The sequence below is a fragment of the Centruroides sculpturatus genome, unplaced genomic scaffold (assembly GCF_000671375.1).
Source record: "Centruroides sculpturatus isolate CEXI.00-Female unplaced genomic scaffold, Cexi_2.0 scaffold1653, whole genome shotgun sequence".
Lineage (NCBI taxonomy): Eukaryota > Metazoa > Arthropoda > Arachnida > Scorpiones > Buthidae > Centruroides > Centruroides sculpturatus.
In genome coordinates this window covers 52,750-79,037 of record NW_019385894.1, presented here as the reverse complement: position 1 = coordinate 79,037, position 26,288 = coordinate 52,750, and the positions used below count along the sequence as shown (strand labels likewise).

Here is a 26,288-nt window from a genome sequence, read left to right as displayed (position 1 = left end):
CAGTAATTGGTTAACATTGCCAAACAATATACCACATTTTATCAGACTATATTCTAAGGCTACTTAATAGTCAAAATCAAAACAGTTTGTCTATAGGTAGGTGGTTGGATGATCTCTTGATTAATTTAATAATTAGAAATATATTAATTTTAAAATTTAATTTTTACTCTTCTAGAATAAAAGAATTGACCTACAGCAGGACTTGAATTGGTAATTCCTGTTTGCTTTGCTGTTTCATTGCCAGTTATACTACTCAGACTCCCATTTGTTCCTCTCTTCCAGGGCTACTAATTAATTAATTCAGATATAATCATATTGGTCATTCATAGCTCAATAATATCTAGCAGATTGTCTGGCAATGTTAAAGTATCAGATTGTTGTAATTTATAGTGGTGCCTCATACTTCAAATTTAATTCATTTCAGGAGGCTGAATTGTTCAAAGTCTGAATAAATTTTTTCCATTAGAAATAATGGAAAGTGAATGAATCTGTTTCCAGACCATAAAAAAATCCCATTATGATAAATAATGGGTATTATTTGCAGCAAATACATGTAATTTAAGATAAAAATAACACAATTAAATGCCCTTAATAATAAATTAAAACATGAAAACAATAAATAAAATATATAAATACTATCTAATAAGATGAAAATTTCATTTGTTGGTTGGACACTGTTGACTTTGGTTTCTTAAACGTAGCTGCCAGATCTATCACACATATCAACAACTTTCATGCTTGACAATAAATTCCTTTTTACCTCAATTGTCAATACCGTAACCTTCCTATTAGATTTTGTTGCTTTCACACAATTATTGGATGCCCTAGTTCAGTGTTTTTCAACCTGTGGGTTGCGATCCCCAGGGGGGTCGCAAAGCCTTACACGGGGTCGTGAGTGAAAGAAAAAGATAAGTGTTTGAGATCCTACACTACAATAAAAAAAACTAAAATTTCAGTGAGAAGGCTGTGCCTGTTTATTTTACAGTACAATTTGTTTTTCAATCGATATTTAAAGAAAGAAAATTAAATACATAGTTTTTAAAATCACTGATATAGTTTTAATATGGCCCTGGGAGGTCGCCAGAATTTTTAACTTGTAAAGGGGTCGCATATTCAAGAAGGTTGAAAAACACTGCCCTAGTTAATAGGTATAATCTTTCATAGCGAGATTACTTGGGTGCACAACAGATAGTGTTTATACAGTGAGCACAATTCAAACGTAATTCAATTAAAACATCATTCAAACTCTGGAAAAAATTTCTCTAGAATTTAGCATTTCAAACTCTGGAATTTTCAAAGTTAGAATCATTTGAAGTATGAGGTACTGTACCACTATATATATGTACAGTTGTTTTAGAGGTTTGTGGGCACTAAAGTTGTCCTCTAGTCAGCGCTAGGTTCTAATTTTATATCTAAATTTAATTAATTAATAGCTCTAGAAGAGGGGATCAGATGGGTCTGAGTAATGTAACTGACAATGCAACTGCACAGCAAGCAGGAGCTGCAGGTTTGAATCTCACCCCATGTTGATTCTTTTCTTCCAGAATACTCTAAATTAAATTTAAAAATTATTATATTTCTTATTATTAAATTTATCAAGAAATGTGAGCCTAACTGCCTACCTCTAGACAAATTTCTTTGATTCTGATTATTAAGTAATAGTAAAATATAGCCTGATAAAATGCAGCAATGTTAAAGTATCAGGTTGTAATTTATATATAATTAGTTGATATTATGGCATAAATAAAGCATAATTTTTTACTAAAACTTACCTCTTGATATAAATAAAAATTTATATTAAGTATCTCACTATAAAAACAGATCCAATCAGAACAAAATTTATGTCAGAGAAGATTCTTGAAATAATTCAAATCAGGATTTTTTTCTGCAACTAAGCAGATTTTGCATGTATAGTATTAATTAATGTAGACAATTTTAAATGAAAATTTTAACTGTAAATAGCTTTCTTTGAATTTCCCTTTTCCATGATATATAAAAGTATACATTTTAATTTTACTGTTTTTAACTTGAATATAGTAAAAAACATTTTGGGCTGAGTGTCAAAGGCACAGAATAGTTTAATACACTAAATATTTTTTCCCAATTATTCTATGTTGAAATTAGGGTGCATTTTATATGCCTATGTATCTTATATTTTACATGCTATAAAATATGTAATTATATTCATATAAATAGATAACCATACAATGTTTTTTTTTGTTTACACACAACGGCATTAAGCCAATTTTTTGACATTTTGTTAATAAATTGAAGTCAAAGATGCTAACATCACAAGTTTGCTTTATTTATTTTATTTTTTAAACTGTAAGTTGTAGAAATTTATTTTGTAATGTATTAATTAAAGGAACATTTGCATACAATTTAAAATATTATATAGTATTTTCAAATTTAGTGAATCCTGGCACCATATTGTCAACTATTGAGAAATGATATTGCCTTTTGTGGAAGCCAGTATATTAGTATACAAGTAACATTGTTGACCTGTCTTTGGTTAACATCATCTTATATATATGAATGTTCAAAAATGGAACATTTGTTACAAACTTATTAAAATCAACTAACGACATTTAAATTATAAATCAATAGTATTTACACTTGAAATAAAAGTAACAATAAAAATTGTTTAAATATAAACTAATGTCAAAACATTTTAAATTAATTTTGAAAATAATTTTTGTTTACGCACAACGGCATTAAGCCAATTTTTTGACATTTTGTTAATAAATTGAAACCAAAGATGCTATCATCATCACAAGTGCTAGTTAATAACAAGTAGGGATGAAAACATAGTTAATAAGAATAAAGTGTTAAGAGGAGTTTTTAATAACAGGAAAGGGTTAAATATTTCAAATTATTTAAATTTAGAAATAAAATATGTCTTGAGATTGACTAAAAGTTAGAAGACACTAGTAAAATAAACTTTTGTGTAATGTTTTCTAAACAGTAATTGGATGAACAAAACAGAATTTTACCACCTTAATGAATGTCTTTACTATTAAAATCCATCAAGCTTTTTGGAAGCTCGTCTTTTGTTTGAGTGAGATGGCTGCAGAGGAACATATTTTTATCATATTGCTTCATTTCTATGTTATTTATTAAATAATAAAATATATAATAATCGTTAATTTATATAGAGAGTGAATAACTGGTGGAAAATGGTATGAATATTGCATGAGCAGTGTTCTTTCCAATGATTTTTCTGTGTTTTACAAGTATATATAAATAGACAAAGTGTACATTAAAAGTGATTTGCTATTATCTACCATCATCATATTTCAACAACAAAGATTTGTATGATTGCTTATTTCACAGTTCTTGTTATGCAAAACCACTGGAAATCAAAATTGGATATATGAATATAAACTGTTTTTCACATTATTCTTTCACTTTTGATAGCAAAAATGAATTTGGACTAAATTTAGAGTTTTCTATGATGAGAATAAGTTTATTTTAATATTCATTAAAATTATTCTCATGTGTAAAGTACTATATTATTTTTCTGACTTTCTACAACAATTATCGATACGACTGTATGCTGGAAATAGCCGTTCCCTAATGGGTACTTTACGCGGATTCGCGTTAGTGTGCCAGGCCTGGACTTTAAGCATGCACTGAATTAAATAATGACAAAATTTGTCAATAACAATCCAATATTTAATAAAATTCTAATAATAACTATATACAAAATTTAGTAAAAATCAAGTAACAATTTATTCAGTGAAAATCAATAAGAATCAACCCGACAAAACTCAAATCAATGTATTTTCTAACTTAACTCTATTCCCCTTTGGAATAGAGTTAAGTTAGTTCTTATGAATTATTGTACATAAGTACAATAATTCTTATTAATTAAAGATCCTAATTGTCACCTCAATATACTAGGAACATTTTTCCTCAACTCTCAAGACTTTCTCTAATCTTTGATCCACAGATCGAATAACTTCAAAATTGCCTTGGAACTACTTTATCCTATTGGACACCCCTCTCTCGTTTACTGCTACAAAGCTCACCATGCTCGTTGCTAACTGAAGCTGACCTCGTCCATCTTCACTTGAGGTTCTGTCTTTATACTGTGAGGTGACGTCATAATTCTGAGTGCGATCACTCCCCTCATTTACATACTTATTTGCTAACAATAAACTTTTTGTTTGTCTGGCAGCTTACTTTCCGACAATACTCACTAACCTTTTACATTATTCTTTTTGACAATTTTCGGGATGTTTTTATTCTTTAAGATTTAGCGAGGTCCTAAGTTATGCTTGTGAGGTCTCCCCCCTTTTTTTCGGTGCGGACTTACTTTTCTCCACTCGGGAGCGCAAGTGTGCGCAATTTTTAACTACAGCGCTTTTCTTTCGTCGGTGAGTTGGTTTCTCTTCTATTTTTAAGTTTCTAAGGTGAATGGTGAGGAAACCTTTGTCCTAACAAAACATAAGCCCCAAACAAAAATAGAATAATAAGCAAAATAAAAGTAACTAAAAATAACGCTCAGACTTGGTTCCTTACACATGTACTTTATTAATGTTATTTTATAAATCAAACAAATGAAGTAATATGAAAAAAAAAAATTGTATCATAGATACTTGTATCTTGGACACAAGAAGTTTAGAAGATTTTCACTTATTTTATAATTACATTTACAATGAAGCGAAATATAACAACCATGTTTTAATGTTTGAAATGAAACTTTTTAAAATGCATACCAGTAAGTAACATGCTCTCCTTTGCTGCTGCAGAGGTGTAGGATATATAGTAGGGCAGGTTATGTAAAGGTTTTGTTTTCATCTAGCACTGTTCTTTATGGATATATTTCATTGCAGGTTATATGCTTTACAGGTTATACACATGAAATTATGGTAATAATTTTTCTTATATGTTGATTTTTACAATTCTTTAATTGAAGGGTTTGTGCAGGAGAAGGTTTCAGTGTATTTACTTGTGATAATGGTATAGTTATGACATGTGGTGATGGTAGTCTTGGCTGTCTTGGTCATGGTGACTTAAGTAATTGTTTGAAACCAAAACTGATAGAAAAGTTATTAAGGTTTGTATTGAATTTGAAGTTACAGAATGAAATATGTTTTGTTCAGAAAAAGTAATAAATTAATTTTGCTGTCTATTTTAGTGTTGATGTATCAACTGTGTGTTGTGGTCCACATCATGTTGTTGTTGTGGGAGGTGATGGTGAAGCTTTTGCATGGGGTTGTGGAAATGGTGGTCGTCTTGGAATTGGAAAAGAAGATGACTGGTATGATTTGAGTTTTCTTTTTGAATTATTTGTAAAATTTTTGTTTTATTTTATAAATAAGATATTTAGAAATAATACAGTTAAATTACTGTTTGTATATTTGATTTTATTTCAGAAATATCACAACATAAATAACATAAAATCATTTTCTGAAAGTAAAGACTTAGTTTATTTTCTTTTTAATTTAAAAACTAATGATTTACATGATGCTAATTCTATATAATGGCTTTTTTATTATATATCACGCTTTTATTTCAACAGATTATTTCATAAGATGTTTTATTTTATGTTTTAAAATGCAAGTTTAAGTGATGAGCTACACTTTGAACGTTCAAATAGCATTGTTAGAACGTTTTTGAAAAACTGTTCTTTACACACAGTAAAAATTTATTTTTTATATATTTTGATTTTTGTTAAGTATCATATGATATTAGATGCAATACATAAAAATAACAAATGTAAATTTTTAAAATTTGTATTATTCCAAAATAGAATGTTGTAAAAACCATTTTTAGAATAAAATATTTTACTGCATAATTAATGGTTCTGTGTTTGTTGTTTTCATAGTGCAGTTACAGAAAAGATGGCTATGCCGGCCAAAAAGTATTCTTATTTTCTATTTAAACATCCCAATCTAATATATAATCGAGACGGGTTGATAATAATAATAATAATGATAATAATAATAATAAGCGCAGGTTAGGAGTTGAAAGTTGAAATCTGATACACAGTTAGAGTACGTCACGAAAACGCACACTAAGAAGGGATTTTTCGAAATTCCCCCGGGGGAGAGAGACAGGATTAAGGCTTAACACTTCCATCAACAATGGAAGTGTTAAGTAACAATGGAAGTATTAAGTAACAATGGAAGTTTTAAGTAACAATGGAAGTATTAAGTAACAATGGAAGTTTTAAGTAACAATGGAAGTTTTAAGTAACAATGGAAGTTTTAAGTAACAATGAAATTGTTAAGAGAAAGCGACGTGCAAGATTTACAGGCGCAGATGCAGTTTTTTCGTTTTTGCGGAAAATCAAACATATTTTTAGAACCATCTAAGAATTCTCTAATTAGTCTGGAAACAAGGGGACCCAATTCTTGCATTCTGTGAAAATGGGTAAGGTTGACTGTAACGTAATAATCTTTATCTTAGTTATCGTTACTTTTGCCCAAGCAACGCCGGGCCCACCTGCTAGTGTATTAATAATCAACCAACCATCAGCCAAGTTAATCGGGCATAAATTATGGTACAAATATTAATTTAGAAAATACACGATAAGAACAACTAGAGTGGACATTAGGTGCCATCTCTTAACTAAAGTAGTAACTATAATTTAATTTTAAATTTTAGAATAGTCTGGAAGAAAAGAATTGTCTCAGAGTGAGAGTCAAACTTGCAACCTCCACTTAACATGCGGTGTGCTAACCCCTTCATGTATTTTCTAAATTAATATTTGTAGCATAATTTCTGACTGATTAATTTGGCTGATGGTTGGTTGATTCTTGTTTCATTTTGATAAAATAAAATAAGAAATTGCAGTATTTAAATTTTTATTGCTTTGGAAAGATAAACCAATTGTTTGTTTTTATACAGTTGTTTTATACAGTTTGTTTTATACAGTTTATAATGTTGCTTACTTTATATCTTTATTTATAAGTTGTTATATCAGTTGGCTGTCAATAAATGGCATCTGCACTGGAAGAGGGAGAGGGATTATGATGAGTTGGATAAGGGGAGGGAAGAGTTGAGCTTTAGTGGGCATCTGTTTATTTCATTAAATTTTATACAGTTTATGCATTTTATTACATTTATTTCAGAATTTCTTTTATCTTTCATTTCTACTTACACTATCTATTATTCATAATGTGATAAAGATTTTAAGGGGGTCAAGTTTTGTTGGATGTCTGAAGAGAGGAAAGAGGATTATGGAAACTTGGACAAACTGGGACAAGAGGAGGAAGAGGAGTAAAAATTTTAAGAAAAATGGGACGTAATTGATGGACAGGTCCTTATGCTATAAAAAAAATAGCTTACATGTTATTCTCCAAAAAATTAATAGATTTTTCTAAAATATATACAAGGTTTAAATAGTTTGAGAAAAAATAAAATAGGAGCAGTGTTAGGAATCAACACACAACTTTACCAATAATTATTTTTATAATGCATTGAATAATAACAATTGAATAATATATTTATTTTTATCTTCAAATTTTGTTAAAACAACATTAGGTAATAAATAAATAAATAAAATAAAAATCAAATTTCAGTCCTATATTTACACAGTGAAGAAAATGGTTGTGATATATATAAATATCAATAGAACATTAAAATATTACATAAAGAAATGGACAATTATAAAAGTAAATTTATAGAACATTTTGAAATTATAAAACAAAAGAATAATATAAATTGAAATAATTATTTGTTAATTAATACAAATTAGGGTGATGAAATACTTTGAATTGGCTAATTATAATAGTAAAATATGGTAGAAGGGGAGCTTTGTAACCATTAGTTATGTCTGTTGTCAATTAATGGTAAAGAATTATCTGGTGTACTTTAATATGTTTAAATAATTTTTTAAACAAGATTAATGTTTACTTATGTTCATATCAGTTACAAAAAATTTTATATAAAAAATTTTACTGTCTATCTTAAGTAAAGGTGTATAGAAGTTTGGATGTTTGCTTTTTTTTATGTAATTGTTGATTTAAGTTTATTATATTATTGCAACATGTACTGAAGAGGGGCTAAAGCTTGAAATGCATATATGTTAAGATTGGTAATAAAATATGTTAGATCAGGGATGGGCAATCTGCGACTCTCAGTAATATTTTTTGCGGTCTGTATTGCATAAAATATGAATAAATATATCAATTTCCCAGCTTAATTCAAATGTTATTTTCTAAAACTTATTGTGAGGATGTAGGTTCTTTTGTGAGTTTTAAACTCAAAACAAAATTTTTATTATTTATCATTATTTCCCTTTTTCCTCCAGTTTCGTTTTTTTTTTTAGGAGGTCAAAATTAGACCTTTTGACCCATCAGTGTACTGCATCACTTCGAAAGGTGACCTTCTAGGCTTTCAAAGACGTTTAGGATGACAGATAAAGTTCTCCCCTCACACCCGGGGATTATTCATTTCCACCTTCATTATGATTTACAAATAACCAACCAATTAACAATAACCTCAACTTGTTACGTGATAGAGGATAACAGAAAGGTCACCAACAAGGTTGACCGAACCGAACAAAATCCCACCTCTATTCTATTCGACGTGAATAATGAGAAAACAGATCAAGATGACCATATAAGGCAACAATCAACACTCAGGTGCACCACTGATACCCTGACCTTAGCTACCTGTGACAATTAATTTAGCGAGTTTGACAGCTGTTGTCAAATTTATGATGAGAAAGTGTCACGATAATATAAACCATCCCTGATGTAAATCGAACTTACATGGGATTGCATCAGAATTTCCCCTGATAGTTCCCCTCCGGGACATGTATAAAAAGGGCTTGGACACAGTTCTCCAGGCGGACATCAACTGTAGACATCAACAGGAGTCAACAGACCCATACTGCCACTCTGTCCGTCACCATCTCACTATACTAGCCGTCTCTATCCCACGATAACCAGAAGACCACCTCCCAGGTCCACAATAGTCCCGATGATGTCATATACCAGACTTAGAGGTATTTTTATGAAATCTGTTTGTATACTCTCTCTCCGAGAAGTTCTTCTTAGAGAGGTCTCTCTCGTCTCTTAGTTTAACTTCGAGAATAGAACTTAGTTGTTTCATTGGAAAGACAAATCATTGTTGTGACCTAGAATAGGATTTCTGATTATTTTTATTTGTGTAGCTTTTCGCTTTTGCCTTTGATATGCATAATTTTATAGTTGTTTAATAAATGTGTTATTCTTGTTCAACCTGTGTAATTATTTGGGAACCTGTCGACTTATTCATCGACCTCCCCACTCACATTTAGCCCTCCGAAACCCATCCTCTGACAGAGCTGCCAGTAAGGGGGGACAACTAACCCCCTTGGTTCTTACATTATTTATGTGAATAGTTTTTCTGCAGTGAATTTAGTAAAAATTAAAACAAGAAACCAGTTAACAGACACATCGAAACTAATTTAAAACTAGCAGTGACTAATATTTAACCAAATATTTCCAATATATTATGTGTACATCAGTTCCAGAAGCTAAATTAAGTATACCTATAATACCTATACTAATTTGTAATTATATATGAATAAATAATTGTGATTTACCAACATTTTTTTTCCTCTTTTCTCTTGCCCGTGTCAGTTAAATTTAACACAGGAGTTTAACACAGGATGGTTTAACACAGGAGTTAGTTATTAAGCATCAAAGTGATTGAACTAAATCATGTCCCAGTATACATTCTAACATCTTAAGCGAGAATGTCTTAATGAGTTTTACTGTACTATTATAAAATGGCAAAAAAAGCTTACTTTGAAGGTAGAGACGAGTTTTATTTTATTTTTTTAAATTTCGAACGCTAATAACGAGTGAAATATTCATTAAGAGATATGACACACAACTACTTTTATGTCTTCACCCTGTTGACCTTTAATTAAGAACCAAAATTTAATAGTATTAATGCCCCTTTATATGCGAGCTACAGCGCCACATTTCGTTTCTTAAACTTTACCCATTCTGAGATATGGTTTAATATCTCAGAACAGAAAATAAAGAAATTAAACAAATTAGATGCCAACACACACACGTGCATGAATTTTTTTCCCTTTATTGACTTTTTTCAGAGGTTTGGGAGATCTCCAAACATGTAGATTTGCAAAAAAAACTTGGAGGGTCAAATTTGACATGATTCCAATACTTTTCCGTTTTATATACATAACAAGTTGGTATGTAAAAAGGAGTTGGAGTCAGTGGATTTTTTGACCGGCTAAAACACCAAAACTCAATGACTCCGACTCCGACTCCACAGCCCTGTATAGGAATATAATAAATTTATTTTCTTAATTTTATTTAATTTTTTAATCAGGCTTTTAGAATATCTTGATTAGAAATTCTATTTTTATAATTAAATAATATAATATAATTTATATAAAAAACATTCATTACTAAAAGCCAATATATTTAAAATTAAAATTTATGAATTCTATTTTCAGGAAAATAGACTAAATTTAAAATTTTAGTTAGAAACTATTAGTATAAAATTATTTTAAAGTGTGTTTTTTAACATACAGTGATACCTCAGTTTCGTCAATAATCTGTCCGAAAACAATCAGCGAAATCCGAAACCGAAGAAAACTGAGGCAATTATTTCCATATGAATCAATGTACTGTACAGTACACTCAATTAATTCATTCTAGACACTCCAAAATACATACCAAAAGCACATTTTACAGAGAATAAATGTAGTGTTTAATAATAAAAACAATAAGAAATTAATATAAAGTGAATATAAAAGACTAATGTAAAGAATAAATGAACATTCAACATGGAATTTCCCAAGATGGAGCTAAAAGGAAAGGAAAGCAATGGAATTGGGCATATTCAAAATCTCAGCATCTATCCAGCGAGATGCTGCCAGAAGTGATACAACTGCTGGTGTTTTCTAGAGAACACAAATGCTGACTGCTGGGAATTTTGAGAGAGAAAACCAATAAAAATGGCAAATGATGTGGACTTCCATGTTATGTTAAATGATTTTTGAACTTATTTAATTAGAACAGCTTAATGAAAAATAAAAATTTCAAAAAGAGAAATAGAGATAAAGATTTTTTAAATTTCCATGGAATTTTAAATAATTAAATCAATCCTAAGATTACACTTTAACAACTATAAAAAAGTATGTGATCTCTTACGTAAATATACTAGCATATTAAAATATTCCATTAACGTACTAACTGAATATTAATTTATTCAGGGTTTATTCATCAACAAATAAATTAAATTCAAAATTTGCCAATGCAAAATAGAGGTCTTATGAGCCTCATGGTGGCTGCCATCTTATTTTCTGGTGTATTGAGCACCAAAAAAGACGTTTGCAGTTTGCAAGAAGCATGCTAGCAGCAACTGGAAGTCATCTGAGATTTTGAATGGAGCAGGAAAATGCTTGGTTTCGCAAAATTAGCAGTGAGGTCATGTGGGCATGCCGACGAAATCCAAAGCAACTGATGAAAACTGAGACAAATTTTTCATGAAAAAAATCAACAAAAACTGAAACCAATGATAAACAAAGTCAATGAAAACTGAAGTATCACTGTACACTGAACTCTTTATCATTCATACTAATTAATACTATCATTCATGGGTTTGCATGGAAAACTGGAAAACACAGATAATCCAAAATAGTCCTTTAAACTACAAAGAAAACTATTTGGAGATTTTAAATTAACTACAGTATACAGGATGTTTCAAAACTATGCCAGAAATGTAAAGGCAGGTAGAGGGAACCTAAATAAACAGATTTCGTATAGGAATGTGGGTGTGGAAATGCCGTGAGAGCGTGCTGTTGAGTTTGGTGGATGAAAGCACTTTGCTGGCTTGAATCATCATTCCCCGCACAGATTTTGAGCAACATGCATTGTTACACCAATGCGGAGCTTGCCGACATGCATTTCATGTATGGGGCTGTGCAAGGAAATGGAGTGGCTGCTCAAAGGATGCACATGGAGCAATTTCCGGGTATCTGCCGGATTGCCAAATATTCAAATGTCTTCATTGGGAGTTGTGCATGAGTGAATTGGTTTATGCTTCCAGGTGTGATACAGGCACTGGAACATATTGCAGATTGCCTACAGTGGAAAAAGCAGTATTACGCACAGAAGACGATAGTCCTATGACAAGCTTGAGAACTGTTGGATGTGCGTTGGGTGTGAGCCATGAAACTGTTTGGAGGACTTTACATGAAGATGGAATGTACCTGTATCATTTGCAGGGAGTGCAAGCTTTGACTCCTGCCGATTACTTCTGCGTGTCAACTTTACCCACTGGTACCTACAGCAGGTTGCAGCCAATGCCACCTTCCCTGCAGATGTTTTATTCACTGATGAGGCTACCTTTTCTTGGTCAAGTATATTTAACATCCATAATTCTCACATTTGGACTCATGATAACCCACATGGCACAAGAATACATGGCTACCAAGAAATATTTTCCATTAATGTTTGGGCAGGCATTGTGCACAATAACTTAGTAGAACAATACATTCTACCTAGTTGTTTAACCAACCACACACATATGGCATCTTCCTGCAAGAGGTCTTACCTGAATTTCTGGTCGATGTTCCTCTAGCTGTTCACACACGAATGTGGTTCCAGCACAATGGAGCCCCAGCTCACTTCAGCAGAAACGTCAGGAATCACCTGGACACTGTCTACAGCCAGCATTGGATAGTACAGGGCAGACCTGTTCCTTGGCTACTGTGCTCCCCAGATTTGATATGCTTGTATTTCTTCTTTTGGGGTCACATTAAAAGCATGGTGTGCAATAGTCCCATAACATCTGAAGAAGATCTGGTTGCCTGATTGTCTGTTGCTGCTGGAAATGTGTGTGACATGCCTGATGTTTTTACTAATGTATGCCAATCCATGTGCTGCCACTGTGAATCTTGTATCACTGTTGGTGGTTGCTCTTTCGAGCAGCTATTGTAAACCGCTTGATTAATAAATTGTTGCTTTCCTTTGTCTTTACTTGTCTTTTCGCTTACCTGTTGTTAATACTGCCTTACATGCTAGCACTTCGACGTTGCATTTCTGCACCCACATTCCTATACAAAATCTGCTTATTTAGGTCCCTTCTACCTGCCTTTACATTTCTGACATACAGTTTTGAAATACCCTGTATATACAGTTCTATTCTATTATAATATGATGTAGGTGTGAGTCCCAAGTTTCATAAGCTGAAATGTATATTTAGTCAATGAACATAAAATGTAGATTTCTTATGTTTTCAAAAATATCATGTATAAATTTAAATTTTACATATATATATATATATAANTATATATATATATATATATATATATATATAAAAATGGACGTGTGTGTCCCTATATTTTACTTTTCCGCAAACACTACACATTGCACATGAATGCTGTTTGTATGTGCTGGTAGCCCCAGTCTCCATTCGCGCACTATGAGGGTTGCGTCTCGATAGCTATAAGGATGCGGGAGATATGAGGCTGAAAGTGGTTGAAAGTGGTTTTCTATTTCGAATGTTATGTTTGAATTTGTTTGAATTCAATTCGAACAATATTTGAATTTGAATTCGAACATAAAATTTGAATATTGGTTCAATTATAGAATGATTGTAAACGTTTCAGAAACATTGAAAAGAGTTCGTTTGACTGGACGTGAACAGGAGACGTTCAGAAATAGAATTGGGACCAGGTCTCTAATTAGTCTGGAAAGGGGGGGGACCTAATTCTTGCATTCTGTGAAAACGGGTAAGATTGGCTATAATGTAAGTATCTTAATTTTCACTATCGTTACTTTTGCCCACAAATAAAAACCCAGCAAAGCGGGTCCTTGCAGCTAGTTTCTATATATAATTCTTACTTTCTTTTTCAAATTACTGTACTGGAGGATTTTAGGACTAGTAGGATATTTTTAGGACTAGTAGGATATTTTTTCAAATCTACTGTTTATAGTCTCAACTTTTCCTACTACAAAATAATATTCCAATCTAAAGGAGGATGCACTTGTGGCGTGGCAAGGAAAAGTGGCAGAATGATGTCACTTTTTTTGCCACAGAAGTCTATTTTCTGCTGCTTTTCTCAATTGCTGCTTGTGTCGTTGCGCTGCTGCATGGCGAAGATGTGTTTACAACACCATTTTTTGATGCCACACTGCATGTGTGCATCCACCTTAATGATTCACCTCATTTCCATTTCTTAGAATTGACAATTGAAGGAGGAAAGAAAAGCTGAATGTTGCTTATGATACTTTGTTATTTTACAGTAATTTTAATATTTTGATAATGCACAGATAATCCTCAAAATGGATAATTGGGAGTTCAGTGTAATTTAATTTATTATAAATATTTCAATATTAATTCTTTACAGTTGTTCTCCAACTCCAGTTCAACTCGCAGATGATATTTTTGTTAAAAGTGTATATTGTGGTATAAATGGAACAATGTTTGTAACTGAAACTGGTTCTGTACTTGCATGTGGAAGAAATGACTATAATAAATTAGGATTAAATGAACCATCAGGATTTCTTATGCAAATGAAACATTTAATGATTAAGGTAAGGTTTATATCGAATAAAGCTTAATCAAATATAAAAAACATATAAAGACTTTCATTTTCCAACTATTACATGGCAATGCAATTTAAAACTAAAAAAAGCAAGAACATAAGAATCTTTGTGACAAATATTGAGTAATAGAATCATTGTTCAAAGGATAAATATTTCTTTGTTTGTTCTTACTTTAAAATCCTAAATTTTTTCTATCTTGTATTAAAATTCTTAGACATTGATATGATTCCATGATTATCTTGGCCAAACCTGGATATTTGGTAACCCTATCCATTGACTAACACTATGTCAGTTATGTATCTGATGTGGCAGTTAATTAATATGCTATACTAATTACAGACTTTTTTTTATATAAATACAGTGGAACCTCGGTATACATCTGCTTTAGAATACGTCCAATTCGGAATACGTCCTGGGCTTGGACGAAACAAATTTTGCTCGGTATACGACTTTTGTTCGGTATACGACTTAATTCAATTATATGCGCCATGTATGAACAAGTAGCACTATCGGTGTACTACACTAGACTAGACGTTTGCAGTGCTACAGTTTATATTTGTTAAATTTTTTCTGATTTTTAATTTGTAAGTAACATTTTATTATTTTTATTAATCATGAATTGCAAAAGGGCAACAGAAAAATAAAAAAATGACTAGAATCACAACGGAACTGAAAAAAGAGATTGTTGAGAAATATGAAGGTGGCACGCGTGTTCGAGATTTAATGAGATTTAACTGTTGCATTCCGTATTCCGAGAACGATGATATTGACAATCATGAAAAATAAAGACATTATTAAATTTGCTAACGTTGCGAAAGGGGTTAAATCAATTTCTAAACAGAGATCAAAGACATTAGATCATATCAAGAAATTGCTTTTGCTTTAGATAACTGAAAAACAGTGTGCCAGCGACAGCGTATCAGAAGAAATTATTTGTGAGAAAGTTGAAAGAATACATGCTGATCTCATGAAAAATCAAGCAGAAACTAGCAAGGAAAGCGAGGTGTTTAAAGCCAGCCATTTTTTTTACATGAGAACGGATTAATCATTTTTACGTTACTTCTTATAGAAAAGGTTGGTTTGGTATACGTCCTATTCGGTATAAGTCCAAACACCAGGAACGGATTAAGGTCGTATACCGAGGTTCCACTGTATATTTTTGTAAATTTTACCAATATGTAATTTATACAGTGAGATTAGAATTAATACTTAGCTACACAATTTTTTCTACAAATATTTACTATTTTACAGACAGAAGTGGAAAAACAGTTAGTTCCAACACGTTTAAGATGGTTACATCGTCGTGTTGTTTCTATATCTATGGGAGCAACACACACTGCTATATTGGTAGAACCAGGTCACATAATTATGTTTGGTTGTAACCAGTATGGACAGTTAGGCCGAGGAAATGTTCGTAAAAATTCTTCACCATCTGTAGTTAAATCAATGCAAGATAAAGTAGTAACTGTAAGTTAATTATAATTAATATTTTCTTGTTAAAATGTAATATAATTTTAGACATCATATTTTAAGGTTTGTTAATAAAATAATATAAAAATAAAATAAACATCAAATACTAGTTAAATTTAGCCAACAATATTTACATTTTAAAAATATAAAATATGTAGAAAATATGGATTAGTGAAGACATTTTGTATCTTCTGTGTATTTTATATTTTTAAATTTAATTACTAAATTGTAACCATAACAGCAAATATTACACTTTTGCATGATAATTACCAGTAAGTTAAAATATAAAACATTATGTTGAATTGTTTTATTTTAAACTGATTATTAGTTATATACTATAATAAGATAAAAATAATCCTTTTCTTCTTTATAGATGGTACAGTGTGGAAACAGTTATACAGTTGCTTCTACCATAGAAAACACTGTTTATTTTTGGGGAGGAAGACAAGTTACTTCTACACCATCTAGAACTGAAAGCATTGATTTATCCTTAGAAAAAGATCCTGTTTCACAAAGTTTCAAAACCTATAGATCTTATTATAATGAGAAGTCTAAAAATGATTTAGAATATGAAAATTCTGTTATTAGTGACTGTTCCATTTCTGAAGTAATAAAAATTGGTAAGGAGTAAAATTTTCTACATTTAAATGTCTTTACATATTTGTCTTCTTATTATACAATATATAATAATTTAATTACATAATGCAGGGGTCTTACTGCATCAAAATTGTCTCTTGGTGATATTTTTATTAAAGTGACAATAAAAATATAATAATGGTGATAAAGACTTTAGTCCATTTATTTGGACATTCAGTGTGAAATTGAATCATAAAGCATGCTTCATCTAAAGCAAAAAATTTGGTATGACAGAACATGTAAAGTACTGTGTGAACATTGTGATCAAATGTATTATTCAGAAGTATTCATTAAAAAATTATTTTAAAATGATCCCTATTTCTAAGTGACAGTTTAATGTGTTACTTTTGCTTTCCAGACTCGAAACTGATAAGGCTACCAGCACCTGCATTAATTAGTAAGTAAAACTGGAGGTGATAAATAACTTGAAGTGGCAAAAAAAATTAAAAACTGGCAAAATAGTTGGTGATTTTAAAAAATTTTCCAGACTGATTCAATTTCACACTGATAGCGTACAGCATATAATTATTAGAAATGTATATGTATAGTGTGAACTATATAAATCACTAGTGGATTCCTGAAAATTTATTCTGATTAGTGAAAAAATTCCTGGATTTTTTTATTTATCAAGTAACACGAATAAATTATATACAGTGGAGCATCAATTATCCGAAAGTCAATCATCCGAAAGAATTCCAGTCGGCAAATTTAAATTTCTGCCAGTGCTGTGGCGCTGCAATCTTTGGCTATGTCTTGGGCTATTCAAATATTTTACGTTTTTGATACTAAATTAACTTCTGAAGTATAATTTTTTATTGTTTTTATATTTTTCAATATATTTATTTTGTTTGTACAAAATAAAAAAATAATTTTTAACGATACAATAGTCTTCGTTAGGCTTAACATCGACGAAAATTCAACGCGAAGCGACACACAACAGAGAAAAATGTCAAGATGGGATAAATTAATATATTTTTTGTACATAATCGGTTATCCGAAACATCGATCTTCCGAACAACCCCAGTCCCCAATTGATTCGGATAATCGACGCTCTACTGTAATAATAAATGCTAAAATATACTAGAAAAAATTTTAATGTGTGCAACATCCATCTACATGGATTCATAAAACTAAAATTAAAATATTTAATGACTAATCTAATGCATTTTTAGAAGCAATAACACAAAAAGAATTATTTGATGACAATGTCTATGCCATAATTAACAACAATAGTTGATTAAAATTAAAAATTTTTAGATTAGATTTTTTTAAATTAAAAAATTAAATAGTTGATTAAAATTTTTAATTTTAATTATTTATTTTATAGTTATTTTTATTAATTATTGTTGTGAAATATGGCATAGGAATCATTGCTAGAGGATGTTTTTATTCATTTTATATTTTTTGTGAAGGCACACTTCATATAAAAGTTGTATCCATAAGTGAAAATTGTTTTGGAGACAACTATATATATACATACAGTAGTACCTCAGGTTACGAATGCTCCAGCATACAAAATTTTCAGGATACGACATGAAATTCAAACATATTTTTGATGCACGGTACGAACAAAAACTCACCATACGACGTTACATTAGTTCGCAGCGCCATTTTTTATTCACTTCTGTTCATTGGTCTCAGTCTGCATGTTTGCTTTGTTGTGGAAGGATCTTGCTCGATAAAGGAAATCTTGAGGTATTATTAGAGAGTTACTGATTGTATTGAAGAGAAACATCCCAAAAAGGTTCATACTGGCTGTATTGCTGCAAAGAGTAATGACATTTGCCTAAGTCATTTTAGAAACATTTTAAAAAGTAGGCAAAGCCATACTCTTTGGATAGATATTTTACCAAGCAACCTCTATCCAGTGAAAGTGCTGGTGGAAGTGAAGGAAAGAAAGCAAAAAGCAGTGAATAAAAAATTTAAAAAAATATATAAAACAGAAAAGTTAAAAAATTAGTGTTAAGTTATTTTTAAGTTATTGTTACATTATGTTATGTAAGTTAAGTTTTAGTATCATTTCCCTTCTCCCTCTCCTCCGCCACCAGTTTACACCTCCACCATTGTCTATCCTCAAAGGTAAAGTGCAAATAAAACTACATTTTTTTTATCAATTATTATTCTATTATGGTTATTTATACATTTACAACTACAAAATGCATTTTTTCAGTGTTTTCCTTACTAAAGTTTTTTTTTTCAATGTACTACTTAGCTTTAATTTGAGTGTGTTTTTTGTGTTTGAATGGATTATTTGGTTTTACATGTAATCGTATGGAGAATCATATTGTATCATAAAAATGTCACTTCACGACATTTTTATGATACAATCTCAGTTTCAGAACAGATTAATTTCGTATCCTGAGGTACCACTGTATATGATATTATTTTTTTAATATTTTAATATGGCCAACCAATTTTTAATTTTTTGCAAAAAGAATTGACAAATAAAATTAACTAAACTATTTTAGTTAAATTAAAATTGAGTTGTTAATTATTCTGTGTGTCAATTATTTTCTAATATTACATGTTATTATATGTTTAAAATAATATTTCAAATATTATATGAAACATATAATAACAAGTAATATTTCAAATAAAATAATATACAAGGTTTGTACAAAAAGTTTTGACAACATTATTTTTGTTTCTAAGTAATGATACTGAAAAGAAAATACTACATGTAAATGTAATCTATGTACTGTACTTTTATTTATTTTTTTTATAAAATCTTTGTTTTGATCGATATATTAATATGATTAATATGATGAATATTCATTAAGAATATTTGAAAATTTTCAAATATTCTTAATGAATATGTTACAAATCTGTTTGATGATTTGATTACAACAAAGGTAGATCTCATGACTGCTTTGTAGTTTTTGTAATGCTGATCTTGCATCTTCTCTTTTATGAAACAGAACTAATGATAATCTGAAGGTGCAGATCTGTAATATATAGAAGTCAAGTTTCCATTATCTGATAGTTGTCAAGGGATCAAACAAAAACAAACTGTGATATCCTGTGAGGTTTCAGATCAGGTCCGAAATCTCAAAAAACATACATAAAAATTGAAAGAATATGAAAGTAACAGAAATTATTAATGAAAAAATGTATAGAATAAACAGCTTTGTGACCAGGAAAAATTGCCAATAGAAAAAAAGGTATATTGTAAACATGTCTAAAAAAGTTAAAATAAAGTGATGAAAGTCATGAGTGCGAGACAAGTTCCGCAATGAGAATTTACAGGTGTTCACTTGGGAAAGTGAACCCTGACAGAGGCAGTTATAAATATGACAAAACAAGAAAATAGAATAAACTTTAGATAAATAAAATTTTAGATTAATAGATGGGAGAATGTTGTAACAGAATTGTTAAAATTCTTGATTGTCATATTATCAAACCACAGTAGCTTAAACATTTCTAAAAAATATACAGTAGCTTAAAATATGAAAAAAAGGGTCAAGGATCAATAAACAATTCTCAGACGGAGAATTATTTGTTGAGAAATATTGAAATAAGATATTAAATTGTACTTGGATGATTGACCTTTCTTGCACCCTAACCTGAGTTTTTTTCACCTGGAAATAGAGGATGTGACCAATAGGGAAGAGAAGAAGGAAGATCTAATTCAATCAGAACTCTTTTAATCTACTAAAATCCTATATAAACATTGGAATCAAAGATACTATTTATTCCCCACCGATTGTTCACCTGTATTCTCTCCCATCTGCATTTCTCTCATAGCTGCTCCTAAGGTTGACACAAGTACTAAACTTATATTTTGTGCTTGTGTTTTTGCTTTGTCTTCTCAACCAAGACCACCTAGGACTTTCTCCAGCTTTCCAAATTAACTCCATATAAGCTCCACATTCTTAATCAACACTGCCCCAGGGCATCCATTTCGCTGAGGGACATATTGAAGAACAATCTTACACCTCTGGACAGAGGCAATTCTGAATTGAGTTAGGAAAACTTTTGTAAGCTCCTTTTGAATGTTTATAATAAATGGATTAAACTGTCAAAGAAGATTTGTTTTAATGCCCACACTCCTATGTACTTACCCATACCACTCATCCACTCTGACTGGGGAATAATACTCTAACCGCCCATCAACATCCCACAATCCCACTTTTTTATCATTCTTGTACTGTATAATGATGGATTCCAAAATTTGCTATAAAATCTCAAACTGTCATTTATTGATGTTTTCTTAGAAGAATATTAAGTCTGTTTTTGTTGATTTCATTAGAGGCAATCTGCAAGTGACCATTATGGGACTGATTTGTAATGCTTGTTTTCTATCTTTGTTTAATTCATTGTCGATCATTTATTGCTGTGAGCATTCATGCAAACTTCTTCATACAGGTTATATCAGTAGATTGGTTACAAACTTTCAGGAGAGATAGAGTACACCTAGACGATGGAAAATCACATAGCAATGCATGGTCAGAAATGCTTTCCTGGCACATTAGTGGCGACACAAAACACAAGAAAGGAAGGACATGAACAGCATGAGAAAACATGTTTATTATTCTTATGTGAGGACCCAAACGGGGTCCGAAAGAAGGCAATTAATGACTTTTTGAATGAGTCAAGTTTCGTAGTGTGAAAGAGCAAACTTAAAGATGGAATTTAAACAATGAACCTTTTGTCTTGTTAAAAGATTTTAAACAATAGATAGAGTAAAGTTGAGGAAAACGAAGTTGGAGAGGAGTCGTGTTCCGACGCAACGTTGACCTCTCCCGTGCCTTTCGGTGGGGTTTCGAATTGTCACCATGGGATGAGGAGAGACCAATGGATAGGCAATGGCGGTGGAAAAATTGATAAAACCGTGTTTTCGGGAATTTTACGGGGTCTTGGGTTTGGTGCATAGTGCTCACCTGCTGGGATTTGGTGTTCACGACAGAGACACAATGAAGGCTCTTTCGACGCCCTAGGAACTGGTTTCGCCAACCTGTTCCGTGCAGAATCATCAAGGTTCGATTCGTCCACTGAGGACATCTCTACATATGCTGTGCGTGCCCTGGGGCTATCGTTCTCTGTGTCCAGTGTGCCGAAAATACCCAAGGACCGATTGAACATTCAAACTTTTCTGTTTTTAATGGAACCGTTATAGTAACCCATCATTGGATAGGCTTTCACCTGACTTATTGACTTATTGTAAGAACAATTTATGTATATTATTAAACGGGTTCATATGGTAAACCTGTCTCAGTGAGTCATTCTGCGCTCACACGACAGTATTGACCACTCGGCTGTCGAAATCACCTTACCCCAATCGGTTCACACTTAGTACAGCAAAAATTAAAGAAGGTGTTTGAAATTATGACCCTGGGCCATGATGCAGGCCTCATATCTCCGGCGCATTGAAGATAATACTGGGCATGTCCTGGACTTCCCCAGCAGCTGCCATGATGCGTGCGTCAAGTTCTTCCTCAGCACTGTTAACGGGAGTTTTGTACACCATTGCTATGTGATTTCCCATCATCTGGGTGTACTCTATCTCTCCTGAAAGTTTGTAACCGCTGTACTGATACACCCTGTATACATGCTTCAATCTCGGTGAATAGTAACTGTACGAATTTCCTCCCTAACAAAGAATTTAATCACTGCATACTCTTGAAAGAATATGATGTTGCCCACTATTTTGTCATACAACATTGTTATGACACAACTGGTGCAAGAGATAATGTTTCATTTTGCAGAACGGGATGATAGTTGTTGCTATCAGACATATCACATGTTCTTTAATTACCATTGGTTTATTTGTAATTCAGTATTGACCATTGCTTTCAGTACTTTGTACTTACATGAAATAAATAAAAGTGACTAAAAAAATTAATAGTATTTTTGTTTTGAAAATTGTAATAAAATGTTTCGAACATAAAAAAACTTGAATTTAAAAATATTTCTGTTTGAAAAGTTTTGTATTTATTTTAATTTAATGATATCTAAAATTATATATTGATACTTTTAGTTTTACTTTATGATTTTAAATATAGTAAGAATTTAGTGAAAATCAAAAACTTTTATAGGTAAAAGTAATTCTCCATTGATGACAGAATTAGAAAGAATTGGCCCAGATTCTTCAATTATTCAAGTTAGGACACCAGAATCTAGACTCTCAGATTCATTATCTTCATCTCAGTTAACATCTAGAAGGCATTCTGGTTAGTTAAAACATTTGAAAAAAAATCAAATGAACAGCCAGATTCTTTTATTGACTAAATAATTACTAAGTAATTTGGCAGGAGGTAGGTGGTTAGGCTGCCATTTCTTGTTAAATTAAATAATTATAAATGAATAAATTAATTTAATTTTTAGAATATCCTGGAAGAAAAGATTGTCTGGAGCAAGATTTGAATCCACAACTCTTGCTTACTGTGCAGGCACATTGCCAGTTATGCTAACCAGATCACCAGCTGATATTTGCTTCCAGGCTAATTTAGATACAGTAGACCCCCCCTATAACACTGTAGATAATTCCGTGCTATATGAATTCCATGTTGTAAGAGTCACTTAGATTTTACAAATACGTGAGCCATTCACAGTCCAGTCACAGTAAAATCTAAGTGACTTGTATAACATGGGATTCATATAACACGGAATTATCTACAGTGTTATAAGGGGGTCTAGTGTATAATCATATTGATCACTTGTGGTGCTGACTGAGGGCAACTTGTTCCTCATGGACCTTTGTTTTCTTTCAGAATGTTCTAAAATTAAATTTAATTACTTAATTTATTTATAATTATTAATTTTAACAAGATATGGTGTCCTAATAGCCATCTCCTGCCAAATTACTTAGTAATTATTTTGCCTTAATAGCCCAACAAAAGAATCCAGCTATTCATTTGGTATTTGAAGTAATTATTGGATTGTTTGTATTTATGATTTGAAGAAAATTTAACTTTTCTTTTAAGTTTTGTTAATATTGATTTTTTCTTGTACTTTAATTGATTTTCTACTTTGAAAAAAAAAATTGTACTTAAATGAAATGAAATCAAAAAGTCTTTGCCAACTGTATTTTTTCTTGAAAAATAATTAGTTCCAAAATTTCAAATATATACATGTGAGGCAGTTCCTTCTATGTTGTCTCAGCAGTCTGCAATGTTGTATTGTGAGATTTGATAAAAATATAGAAGTTTGAAAATGGCAGGTGTTCTGTCAATTTCCACACTGGAGGAACACAGAAGTGTGATTCAACTTTTGTGAGCATCTGGCAAGAATGCGAGCAAAATTTATTGAGAAATGAGTACTTTGTATAGGGGCAATTGTATATCATGGCAAGATGTGAATTGATGGTGTGAGAGAAGTTAGAAATGAAGCAACAAGCATCCAGGACATCAGATCAGGTCTTTTTCATAATCTGCCGTATAGTATGAATTTGTTTACTTGTGATTATCATCATTTTGACCTCCTCAAGAAAGAGTTAGCAGATCACTGTTTTGAAAGTGACAATGTTGTGAAGATAACAGTTTGACTGTGGCTGCATAAGCAACCAGACATATTATGAGAGTGGTCTCCAAAAATTTATCCCATGATGGAAGAACTGTTTGGCTTATCATGGAAACTATGTAGAAAAAAGGACATAAACTAGACTTTCAAATATATATATTTTGAAATTATGAAATAAAACATTTTGAGAAAAATGCAATTGGCATTGATTTTTGATTTCTCTTCATATCATAATATAATTATAAATTAAAGAATATTAGATTCAATAAATTTTTGAAATTCTTTCATTTTACTTAGTGAAATAATAAAAGTAATTGAATTAATGATGTTTCAGAAATGTAATAGGAAAAGAAAAATATATTTATGCACTTACCTGTACAACAGAATAATTTATGATGTCATTTGAAAATAACAATAACAAACATTATCATTGCAAACATTACAATGTTTGTAATGATTTATTGAAATTAGTTTTAAAATTAATAGTTTGGAAAAATCTGTAGTTACTGAAAACATTTCAATGTGGCTATTTCTCTGCTTCCTTTAATTTTCATCATGAAAGAAAACATTATTAAATATATTTTCATATTTTTTAATAGATGCAGATTATCCTAAAGCAGAATTTACCCCTGGGAAAAAAGAAGCCGTTTTACAGCCTCAGGAAATTTTGGTGTAAGTTATTCTTACTGAGTACATATAATTATTTTTATCAAATTCTATCTTCTCTCTCTTTTTTCCTTTATTAACTTAAATATTTTATTAAAAGTTGACTTCTAAGATTTCTTGATTTAAAAACTGACTTATTTTCAGTTTTAAAATATATCAGATAGTATTGTATGTAATGCTATATTTTTAGAATTAACCAAGAAATTATTTAGTGCATTATTGCATTAATTTAAATTTAGTCTTAGTCTTATCATCAGTTTTTTCTTTTTAAACCAAAATTTTTTGCTAATTGAATAGCCTGATATCCTATTTTGAGACTTTTGAGTAAAGTTTCCTCTGCTAAGTAAGTTAAGTGCATAACTGATTTATGCTATACTTTTTACTGACAATAACATATCAGGAAGATTATTCTGTTTCTTCAATTAAAAGTTAGATCAGTTAAATTCCTGCTATTGTTTAAACACATTTTTCCTGTTTCTTCTTATATATATGTATGTATGTATGATAAGAAACAGGAAGAATGTCTTAAACAGTACTCATATTTTTTAATGATCTTTTTATATATTGAAAATTCAAATTAATGCTGAAATATTATTAAGAATTTGGATTATCAGATTTTTATCTAATTCTTGATTGCAATATTGTTGAAATTTAATTTATTCAAATTAATTAAATATGTCTGCATTTTTCAATATAATTTATTTTATTTATAAATAATTGTATGTTTTAGAAAGTAATAAAAGTATTTATTTAAATATAAATGAAAATTATAAATAAAATATTATTTTTTAATTTAAATTTATAATAAACATGAATTTTTAATGAAACTATTTATTTTAAAATATGACTTTAAGTTTAATTATTATTTAAATTAAAACAGTTTTTTCCTTTTTAGTCTTTATGCTTCTTCTGCACAAATTACTCGGGGAGAAACTGTTACACTATCCAATATTTATTGCCATGCTAATCATCTTTACTTAGCTGTAAATACCACAGCGCCAATACCTAAAAAGAAGTCCAACAGAAATAATGTTTTAAGCAATTCAAATATTTCAAAAAATGCATTTAAAATAAATAAACATAATTTGCCTGAGGAAGATAGTATAGGACCAGTAAGTTGTTATTTTTTTATGATGGTTTATTTTAAAGTATTTACAGTTTCTACATTTTATAATAAATTCTTATTAAATTCCCATTAATTAAAGTAATTAATTAATTAATCGTTCTAAAGTTGTAGTGCATGGATTTGACTTCGGTAAAGTTATTTAAAGCTGCTTTCTGATGTCAAAAACGACCTCCAATAGTTTTTAAATATTTTAAATTAATATATTTTATTTTATATAAATTTAATTAATTAGGGGGGTCGGAAATCGCAATAAAATTTTTAATTTTTTAAAAATATTTAAAAATATAGGCCTATTTATTAGTCCACCCTACTTTAAACCCTTGTCCTCCCGAGACGTCTATGAGAATGACCCGGGAAATCTGACTCCAGCTGTTCTCAAGGTCATCCAGCTGTGTACACAA

The 26,288-nt window shown here is 30.6% G+C and overlaps 1 protein-coding gene across 1 annotated transcript in view; it reads left to right on the top strand.

Annotated features, from left to right (window-relative positions):
- The window catches only part of LOC111612447, a 103,273-nt gene that overhangs the window by 40,638 nt on the left and 36,347 nt on the right, over positions 1-26,288 (top strand). The window contains exons 18-25 of the mRNA XM_023353662.1: positions 4,922-5,062; positions 5,144-5,266; positions 14,333-14,519; positions 15,783-15,998; positions 16,375-16,621; positions 22,673-22,807; positions 24,695-24,767; positions 25,657-25,873. Of these exons, the coding sequence (XP_023209430.1) occupies positions 4,922-5,062; positions 5,144-5,266; positions 14,333-14,519; positions 15,783-15,998; positions 16,375-16,621; positions 22,673-22,807; positions 24,695-24,767; positions 25,657-25,873 (1,339 nt within the window). The remainder of the gene's footprint in view (positions 1-4,921; positions 5,063-5,143; positions 5,267-14,332; positions 14,520-15,782; positions 15,999-16,374; positions 16,622-22,672; positions 22,808-24,694; positions 24,768-25,656; positions 25,874-26,288) is intronic.